General features: G+C 45.1%; 1 protein-coding gene across 1 annotated transcript in view; it reads left to right on the top strand.

Annotated features, from left to right (window-relative positions):
• Nucleotides 1-883: 883 nt before the first annotated feature.
• The window catches only part of ADAMTS9 (ADAM metallopeptidase with thrombospondin type 1 motif 9), a gene marked incomplete at both ends in the record, with an annotated part of 64,549 nt that continues 54,735 nt past the window's right edge, over nucleotides 884-10,697 (top strand). Inside the window, one exon of the mRNA XM_029085745.1 lies at nucleotides 884-1,046. Coding sequence (XP_028941578.1) covers nucleotides 884-1,046 — 163 coding nt within the window. The remainder of the gene's footprint in view (nucleotides 1,047-10,697) is intronic.

Here is a 10,697-nt window from a genome sequence, read left to right as displayed (position 1 = left end):
GGGGGAACTGTCACCCAGCGGCATCCCCGGGGGAATCAGCGGGCGCGGACACCCTCCTACCCATGGGGTGCAGGGGGCTGCAGAGGGGTGACTGGGGCTCCTCGGCACCCCAGGGCAGGGGCATGGCCCGCTGCTTCCCTGCAGACCTTCCCACCGTCTTGCTGTCCTTCTGTGCTGGGGATACTGGTAAAGTGATGAGCAGGAGCTCCCAGCAGTGTTGACCCTTTGGGCTGCCCTGGTGCCTTCCTGCACCCCGGGGTACCTGTCCCTGGTGCTCCCTGGGAGGTCTCTGCTGGGCTTTGTCTGGTCCAGGAGCTCCCATGGATGAGCAGGTTCACCCAGGATAGTGAGGGTGTGGCGGGCAGTCCTTCTTCCCAGTTACTGGTCATGCTTCCCAGTTTAGGATGGCTGCAGGATGGTTTTTTTGCCTTGGATATCTTTTATTTACCCACTAAATCCCTGGATTCATAGTCACGTGCAACTAGGAATGTTGGTGTCTTCTCACAAGCAGGGATTTTACTGGCTGGCTACCTCTCTCTGGTCCTAACACATGGGTTTAAAGCCTGTCTCAGGGAGAGCTGCTGTATGAAAACCAGCACAAAGTGATGGAGTTGCACTGAGGCCTCCAGCACACTGCAGCACCATCTCCCCCTGGGCAAGGGTGGCTTGGTAAACATCACTGGCATGGGGATGGGGTCTGGCACACATCCCCTTCTCACACTGCCTGCTTATGGATTAGTAATTTGCTTTCCATAAGTTCCAGTGGGATGGCTGCAGGGAGCAGTGCAGTCTGGCATGGGTGTGAGCGGTGCAATGAGTAGTCCTGCTCCGTGGTTTGTCTTCTCCTGAAGCTGACTGCCTGTTCCTCTCTGCTCCCTCTCAGCTAGGCACGTTCAAGTCTGACGATGGGGACTATTTTGTAGAACCGCTGCTATCGCTCGAAGAACAGGAGTATGAAGAAGAGCACAATAAACCACACCTAGTCTACCGACACCGGACACCTCCAACCAACTCTTCAGGGGACAGGCAGACCTGCGATACTCCAGGTACTTGTTTTGCTACCGCCCTCGATTACTTGGTGGTTATGAAAGGGAACTTTGCAGTAAAAAAAGAGTAGGTTTGTGTGGGGCAGAAGGGATGTGGAGTTGAGGGACCCCTCTGTAAATGGTACTGCGTGTGGTAGGACCGGGCTCGTGGTGGTACTGCTGTCCTGGAGATATGTGGTGTGCCTGTGCTTTCTAGTAATTGGTTGTAAGGAAATTGTGGTCAGGAAAAATGTTACAGTTTCCGTTTCATCCCTGCTGTAAGGCTGGTAAGAGATCCTTTGGGCTGTCTTGCCTTAAATACCCCATGAACCTTTAAACTTGCTTTCTGTCCTCTTCTACACGTAATTCCTAACCATCCTAATCTGATGTGCTCTCTATCTGAAATTATTTTTCTGTTATTTAAATGACATCCTTCGATCTTGGTCTTGCTGTGCTCTTGGTCTTCCCGCCCTAAATCTAGTTGCGAGTTGCAATGTCTTATTTCTTTCTAGTGGAAATGAGAAGGCCTTAACACTAAGCCTGACAGTTCTTCTCTTATTAATCACTTTTCCATGGTTCATTTTCAAAGGCTTTTTTTGACTCTTGGTCCTTCCTTTACTAGCACCATCTCCCTGACCTCCTCGCTCCCTCTTTCTAGTCTTTACACATATGAAAGAGTACAAGCCTTTTTATCTCCCCTTCACTTTCCTTGGTGAGCAATAGCCTTGTTCCTACTGTCCCTATTATCTGCAGTGGCCTCCTGCTGCTCTCTGCTTCGTTGACTTCCTGATTTTCACAACTAATCCTCTCCTTTGGCAGCAAATACCTAAGTATTCTCTGAAGAAGCTTATTTCTTCGGTCTCCTGTTTCACCTGCTGTTTTGCCTTTCTCCTTTGGCCTGCAGCTAGATCTACAGGAGCTTTAAAGCCTAAACAGAGTAGACCTTGACTGGCTTCCCTTGTGCGGGCTGCAAGCCACTTGTGCTGCAAAGTAGGTGGAGTTGCTCAGGGAGTAAAGGTACCGCTGGAGGAGAAGTGTGGTGCCAAACTTAGACTGTATTTAGCACGCGTGACTCGTTTGGCACCCATGACTCTGGATTGCAGCCATGCTGTTGAGCTGTCGATCTGTTCAGCTTGCGCTGATTGCTCTAAGTCAGAAGATGCTCTGGTGCTCTGTGACCAGCTAGAGCTGATGCTCTAGCAACATGTCTTCTAGAAGACGTGTGGATACATGTTCACACACAAACCTGTGTGCTGGGGGACAACGGTACCTCTCACAAGGTTATCATTGTTTGTTCTTCCAAGGGTTGCTGCTGGACTATGCCATTCTGGTTTCTCTCTTCCAGCTGTTTCTGCTCCCTTCTTTGAGATCAGATGCAGGAGACTCAGAACAGTTGGAAAGAAACACGGAATCTGGCACATTGCATCAGTAGCCCTTGGAGGAACGGAGCAGCAGATCACAGGACTCATTGAATCAAAGGTAGCTGGGAGGGCTCTGTCATTCACTTGTGGACTTTATTCTGTGCAGTTGTAACAGTCTGCTGTGTTTCACTCCCCTGTATCATAGCTTCCACTTAGAGTATTTTTCTTCTCGTTCATGATTCACTAGAATAATACTCTATCCATTATATAACCTACATGGTGTATGCCTCTTTCTTTTCTTTTCCAGCCTGCTTTGCCTCTTGCTTGTCTTTGTTTCCTTGCTCTTCTTAGTTGCTCTATGTAATGGAGGAAAGAGGTCTCGCCTCTTGAATACAGGCTTAAGGGTTCCAGATAGGCATGACAGTCTTACTTGTTCTCCTGTCCAGAGAGAACATGGACCCCTCCATCTCTCCCTTTTACCATTGTCCAAGTTTTTGAAAGAGAATGATACTTTGGTCACACACGTTTGGTGATCAAGTCTTGGTCACTTCATTTAAGGAACAAGTGCAGGGCAGCTTGGACAGTGAACCTTGGCATTCTCCCCTGGCGTTACATCTGATGGAGGGAGGGAAGGTATCTCATGTGTCTTTGGAGCAGAGGGGAAAATTAAAAATCTATCAGTGCTTACTGTTTTGGATGGGGCGTGTCTGTTGCTCCTGCCAGAGAAGAATAGTTTCATGAGAGTTTGTGAGTTTTGTTCTAGCTGTAGGGTGTTGTGTGAATCCAGCCTTTTGTCAGAAGAACGTGTGAAAAGGTGCGTTTGCATTGCAGCCTTCTGGCAGGGATTGAAATTTGCTGGAAGAGGAAATTCATGCAAAGGAAATCTGAAGTATCCACCCTGCAGTGAGCAAGTGAGTCCACGTTGCCGGGCAGTGGTGCTATTAAGAATGGCTTTCTGATAGTCTTCTTCCTGCAAATGATTAATAAGCAACATAGTGGTGTGCCCTTGCCATGATGATGTAATTATAGACTTCTTGCAGTATCCAGGAAAAGTTTCCCTTGTGAATTGACTGACAGATTGAGTAAAAGCTTTCATTTCCAGAGGTCTCCCTAGCATTACTTTTAGTTTTCAGCATCCTTAGGTCAGCTTAGAAAAACAAGTATTTGATTTTGTGAAGTTTTAATTAGCAGTTTCTGATAACAGTTTTAGGTCCTCTGACATATGAGATATTCTGCAGATGTTCTGAAAAAAGATCTTTCTCCTCTGAACGCTGATGGATATCAAATGCAAACTGTGCTCTGTGCATGAACTTTCATAGCAGAACACCAGGGTCTCCTGGTAATGCACTTCAGCCGTCTGGCATGTAGCTCAACTGCTGCAATAAAAACTTTTGACAAAGTTTTCCTTGGGGTAATGGGTTAATGTAGTTTCAGTCATAGGAAATGGTGCAATTTCTCCTCCTTCCCTTCTTTTAGTTAGTACCGTGAATCAATTTGTCATCTGTTCGAGGATCTGGCAGAATAATTAGTTGTGTTTTACTGAATAGCCCTGACGGGATGAAGACTTGGCCAGGCTGATAGCGTGATGTCACTAGGTGCAGCGCCGCTACCACCCATCGCTTCATGATAGCAAGCTCTTCCTATCCAAATTATTAAATATCCGCTTTTTTGAGGTGGAGGAGGAAGAGAAAAGAAATTCTGATCCTAAAAAAAGAAAAAAGGAAGTGGCTTATTGCAAAGCTGGAGAGCAGAGCTTTCCTGTGCCCTGCGGAGGAGCAATCTGACTCCGATGATAAAAGTTGCGTAGCTGCATCCTGCAGTGCCACAGGGAGCTGTGTCCACAGTGCTGGCTGGTTTTGGGAGGCCAACAGCAGGTCTCGACCCCCCTGTCCAGTCTGACCTCCCACCAGAAGCAGACCAGTGAGCCCTGCCCACCGGTTTCCATGTGAAAACCCAAAGGGTTGGTCTTGCAGAGATGTCCAACTCCAGGTGCCAACAGGATACTGCCTCTGGTCATAACCTAAATAAACCACTTTGGGCCACCTCTTGCTCTGCATCTGGTGTCCTTTTCTGCTGTCTCTCCTTTCTCTCACACCTTCCCCTTTTTTTGGCATTGATATGTTTATACATATATTTTGGTTGTTGGCTTCTCTGGAGCTGCTCTTTTCTAGTTTTGCTGGCTTTTGTGATAGCTTTAGCCCTTTACTGAATCACACCCAATTATTCTGCCTATTGGCTACCCCTTGTTCTGAGACAGATGTGGCCTCCACCTGCCTGGTAGCACCGAGCGACAATTGCCCTGTGGCCAGGAGTATAAATGCAAGAGTTGGGTGTTCTCATCTCCTCACTTCTGCTGTGTGTTCAGCTATTTATTGCTCTGAATTTTGTAAATCCCTTGCAGCTTTTACTGTGACCTCAGTGCAGGACTCCTGAATGAACTCTCTTGGGCAGCAAATTCTTTGTTACCTCTGCATTCACTTTTCTGATCTCCTCATCTGTGCTTTCCATTTCTTCCTCAGCTTCATTGGTTAAATACTTCCCTGTTCTTGCCTCATTTTTCATAATTCTTTTATATTCAAGACCCATCTGTAGCTGAGATGAATAAAATCAAGGACTGAATAAGTAGCGAGCTGTTCGTATGACTCGTTGCTGGTCAGCCATGCCCATCCTGAGGCTGGTGTTAGACATGGGCTCTGGAGCTGCATGTGAAGATCTTGCACAAAGTTCTGGCTCCTTAATGAGAGTGCTTAATATCTACCATGGACAAAACTCCTCGTGCAGAAGCAGCAATAACACTCTGATGGTGCTAAACTAGTAGGAAGATGATTAGAGCTTTTTCTGTTTCTGGAGGAGAGCCAAGGGGCTGTAGCCAGCAAAGATGCCTTCCAGCAATTTGTGCCAAGGTGGTAAGATTTTGGAAGTGGGCTTGAATGCGTGCAGGACAGAGCAGATCTTACCTGCACAGAGCTGGCTGTGCCCCCACCCGTTGCTGGCGGAGGTAGGAAAGCCCGGTGACTCAGCTGCTGAGATTGCTTTCCAAAACCACTAAGCATCACCAGCACAGATGGCTGCTGGGCACAACCTGGAGGCTTAGAACGTCCTAGTACCTGCCAAAAATGGATGCAAAAGGGTCTGGAGTTTGCAACTGGGTATTTAGTTGCAAGACATGAAAGCAGTTTGACTACTTGGAAGGCAGGACATGCGCATCCAGGCACAGCAGCTCCAAAAAGGCAAGGCCTATTTACTCATCCAGGTGAGGAGGAGAAAAGAAGCTGTGTGTCTTAAGTTGTGTTAAAAAGGTTGCTATAAAAAGCACAAGAAAAATCGGCAGCATGAACCAAGTCTTGCTGCCAAGCTAGCGTGACACAGGCATAATCAGTAATATGTCACTGATTTTTCAGTTGCATTAATGAGTAATTTGTAATACATCACCCTTTCATAGTAACTTTAACAACCCTTCCCACTGAACATGACGCTGGGGAGCCACCAGAGCAGAGGAGTGCTGCCCTGTGTCTTGAGCAAGCAAATGCCTGGTGCTGCCAGCTCAATGATTGCGATCTTGTTTCTGTGTGTTAATTAGCACCAGCCTGCTCAGCCCTTACAGACGGTTGTCATCTCTCCCAGTGCCACCCAGCTGCACGGGAAGTCATTGGGGAACCCACAGCACAAGCAGGAGGTGGTCCTGCCACCATGTTCCCATGTGCTTGGGAAGGGGTGGCCAGGTTGAGGTTGCCAGCGTGTAGGTTTGTTAATGTGTTATCAGTGTCATGACCAGTGAGGTGACCTGGGGGAGGATGTGTTGGGGTTCTGGCACCACAGCTAAAGCCTGACTTTGTCCCTTTCCATGTTACATGGTCTCTTGTTGGTGGAGGTAGATGATGAGCTCTTGCTCCTGCCTGAGCTGTAGCTTGAGGTGTCTACTCAGTGTTAGAATTGGCAATGGTGGGGAACGGGGCCAAACAGACCGGAGGTGGAAAAATTTCATACTCATTCTACAGACCATTTCTGTGTGTTATATTCTTATTTTATGGCAATTTTGAGGCAGAAACTTTGAATGCCTTTTCAACAGGACTTGATGTTTGTACTCTTGTGAGTGGTCTGTGGTGAAATCCCAGCTCCTCTGCAGTCAAGCTGTTGGTCTAGAGCCCTTTTGTATTTTTGCTATTTCTTTTGGACTGTTTGTCTTGCTTCCAACTGTGACCTTATTTTGGTTTTCAACTCCTTCATCCAGCGGAATTTCACACTCTAGGTATCTGATTTCTAGGCAGATCTTCAGGCAAATTCTGTGCTGCTGGGTCTCATGTAACCGTGGGGTTGCAGAAGATCTGCGGGGAGGTTTTCCTAAGCCTTTGCTTCCAGGTTGAGCAATCCTTGAGCTCTTTCAAAAGTCTGTTTAAGCTGTCAGCTTTGCTTTTGGCCTCGGGGTAAAACATTGACTTAGTTCTTTCCTTCAGAAAAGTTTCTCATCTTAAGGAAGTGAATTGTAATTTATAGTCAGATAGTAATTATTTCAGATTTCCTTCCCTCCCAAAAACAGCAAATGAGAGAGTTACATCACAAGTCCCATATGCTAATGTAATTAATTCTATTTCTGGCTTCCTATTGAGGTAATAGCACAGTAACAGCCAAGTAGTACTTGGTCAGATGGGCCTGGGATGTCAAACACAAGCTTTTCCCATACTGAGTTGGGAAAGGGATCAGGCTGTAATGTATGTGCTATTTTGCTGTGGTTTTGGCAAATTAAACAAGGTATTAGACTGACTTCAGTTAAAAAATTTGATCGCAGCCAACAATCCCATAGCTGTGGTTTTGTTTGAAAATTTCTGAATGTGAGTTATAAGCAAGGTGCACACAATTTGTTGTTGTTGCTCTCAGTATTAAAAATGCATTAAACATCCATCTGGCAACCCAAATGGTGGAAGACCAAGATTATGACTAAACAAATTACTATTGATTGTTATTGTTTCGCAACTTATCGTAAGTGATCAGAGGTAAATTATTATATTTTATAGGAATACAAATGGATGTACTTGTAATTTTGCATCTGCTTTTACATCACCTGTGTGGACATCCACTGAAGAAGGGCAGGTGGGCGAAGCAGGGAGGTATCTCTGATACTTTTCATCTGTTCCCCATGGCATATACTACTGAAAATAAACAGGCTGACTGTTCTGTGACTTCCTACATGCTTGTAGTGTCATTACCAGCATCCCTGTGGCCAATTGCTAGGCAAAGTTTCTTTCTAACAAGATATATTTTTTTTTTCTTGTCTTTTACTGAGTGTCAGTACAAAGTTGTGGTGATCTCAGTGTTGTTCTTGTTGGCATGGTACTTCATAGGTATCACTAGACATGAGCACGGATAACCGGTTGGCGCAGTTGCAATTGTTATGTATTGAAAGTTGCATGAAGAACAAGCAAACAAGCGGGGGAGTTTGGGTGCTCAGATATATTCGTACTAGTTTGACCCATAAGCTGGCTCAAATACATGTCTCCTCATAGGTGAAACACTGGGATGTACTTTAGCAAACTGCCCAGCCCCTTACAGCGTCAGGGTGGCTTTCCAGGGTATTTTGCCATGGTTTTTTAGTCATTCTACAGGACTGGTTTATGTTTCTTCCTGAACCAGTGGATTATGGAACTGGTATCAGTGATTTTCAGCGCTGTAACTTTCTGTCAGCCATACCTTAAACCAATTTTGTACCAATTTAATGGTGCTTTTGTGTCTTGCCGTTGTGAGGTGCAGTGTTTAGTTATTTTGTCTGTAAGATGATCTTGAATCATTTTCTGCCACACGCTCATCTCAGATGTGTTACTATCTGCTTTCCTAAAAAGGCAATTTATTATTTTGTTCATTAATCTAGTTTCTGCCTACCGTGCAAAATTGATAGCTTTTATGTACAACTTTTTACCTTAGGCAGAAAAAAAATTATTTAAAGCTGGAATGCATTCTCACATACATCATCAGGAAAGGAAAGGTCTAGAGTTTGTGTGGTCTTTGGTGTTTGTGTGGTATAAAAACAGAGAATATTTTTTTACTAAGGGAGGATGATTGGCGCCAACTGCGAATCTGTGGTTCTCAAGCGTTCGAGTTCAAGCAGCAGGAGGAAAGGCAGGATCACCCCAAAAGACATAGGAGGGTTCAGTACCACCTTCAGCTTTGGCAGCTCCAAGGCTGGAGTCTCTATAGCCAAAGCCACCACAGCCCTCAGTGGAGGAATGGAGATGAGACTACTGATTTTTGTATCGGTGATGCTCTGTGCCAGTCCAAATTGCTCATGGCTCTGGGCTTTCTGGCCTTAGCATATTTTCACATATTATAAACAATTCTAGGCTCTGGGCTTGATGCAGGGGACTGACTTGAGCAGTAGGTGCTCCTGGACATGGACCTTTCTGAGGATCTGAACATTGCTCTAGGTGGACATCTAGGAAGCCACTTAGTAAAGCGTACATGCAAAATTCAAAGTGGAGGAAGGTGAGAAAATTATCAAGCAGATGTGCCTGGGTCACGAGGACTTATGATCTGTTTGTACAAGTGTTTCTCTTAGTAGCAGAGAAAACTTTTTTGTAGAAGCCCAATATTCAATATTTTTATTCTCCCGGAACAGTTTGGGAGGGAACCCTTTTGAGCCCAGATTGTTTCCTAATTCAAAGGGAAGTATGAACAACACAGGGAAAGTTAAAGTTTCCCTCCTTTGTATCGCTCTAATAGTGGCATCTGTGAAAGATCCAATTTCTTACTGCGTTTTCAATAGTTCCAGCCATGAAAGTTTAATCTATACAGTTTTGTCCAGCTCTTGCCAATGAAGGTTGAAACTCCAGTTGATCTCTTTGTTAAGTGGGTTCAGACTGATTTGCTTTTGAACACTTGCCAGTTTGGAGATTAGATAATTGAAGCAAACTTTCGTTTTCACTCTTAGTGCAGAATACATTTCTTTTTGGATCCTAGCTGACCTAGATCCTTCTTTTCCCCTCTGATGTAGGTCATTGATCTCAATTCTTTTAATAAAGACCATTTTTCCTTTTTAGCCATAGCAGCAGCTCTAATTGCACAGTTAAGAAGCTCTCCAGGGGGAAGGTGGGATTGATCCTGCTCATAGGACCGATCATCTCAGTGTGGTACAGAGCAAGGCAGTTACTGCTCCCCCATTATGTTACCGTCCCTGGCTGTTGTCCGAGCAGGGTGAGAAGCTGCTGGTGTTCACCTCTGGGTTATACTGGCCACAACAGCACAGTCACAGTAACAGAGGTGAGAATTTGGCCTCGTGCAAGTTAATCTGACATATATCTGTAGATATATTGAAAGATAGAGATATAAAGCATATCAATGCAGAATTAAAACAGACCTAGGGCTAGAAAAATCCTTTGGTCCAGCTTAGGACCTGTTTAGGTCCTAGAGAGGAGGCAGTTTCCATCCCATATCCAGGCAAGAAGAGCCTAAAAATATGGTTTGATTTTTAGCTAGTCTGACCTCTGCATGAAGAAAATCCATGTTGCCTCTTGCCTCTCTTTCCCAAGTGATGCCAGCCACTTCAGTGGCCGATGTTGTACCAACTTCAGGCAGCAAATTTGGGCCAGCTGACTGTAGTCAGAGCTTGTCCCAGCAGAGTTTGCTGCCATGGCTCTTGCTCGAGTTGAGGGAGGCAGGTCAGATGCTGACTGACTGCCTGGAGGGAGCTCAGCTGCATTTTGGTCTGCTTTATGGAGGTGTGCAATAAATAATTAACTTCCAAACGATAGTTTTATCATCCGTGCAGCTGGATGAGAGCAGGTCTAGGAGTGCTATGGGCCAACCACTGAGCAGCAAACTTTGTGTTAAAAATCCTAGGTCACACATTCAGAAAATGTGTGATAGTAAGTTGGTTTGAAAGGACCATGCCCCTTTTCTAGCAGGGAGAGGTTGTTAATGTTATTAGCTTGAGAAATAGATTATTTTTTCCCCCCTCTCTTGCTCTCCTTATTTCACTACTTTTTTTCTTTTTTTTTTTTTTTTTTTTTTTTTTCCCCTGCTGCTATGTGCTCTCATGAACTTGGAGCTGAACTGGAACTGCTTGTATTGTCACATGTCTTATTTAATTGTGCAAATTGCTTTCTATTCCAAGGACAAGTTAATGTAGAAATGGAAAGGATTAGAACTGTTGGGATAAGCGATCACACTTTCTTTTAATTTTTGGTTTTAGCATAACAATAGCTACTATTTCAAAAGCATTCCCTGGCTCTGCCCTGTCACCCTTTCATGAAGCCAAAGTACTCACGTAGGGCCTGAGTCTCCTCTGCCCTCTCCCGTGGGATAGATCCAAAGTCCATTAATC

Source organism: Antrostomus carolinensis, unplaced genomic scaffold, assembly GCF_000700745.2.
Source record: "Antrostomus carolinensis isolate BGI_N321 unplaced genomic scaffold, ASM70074v2 scaffold29010, whole genome shotgun sequence".
Lineage (NCBI taxonomy): Eukaryota > Metazoa > Chordata > Aves > Caprimulgiformes > Caprimulgidae > Antrostomus > Antrostomus carolinensis.
Note: the sequence above shows the minus strand (reverse complement) of the source record. Positions and strands in the feature narration are given on the sequence as shown.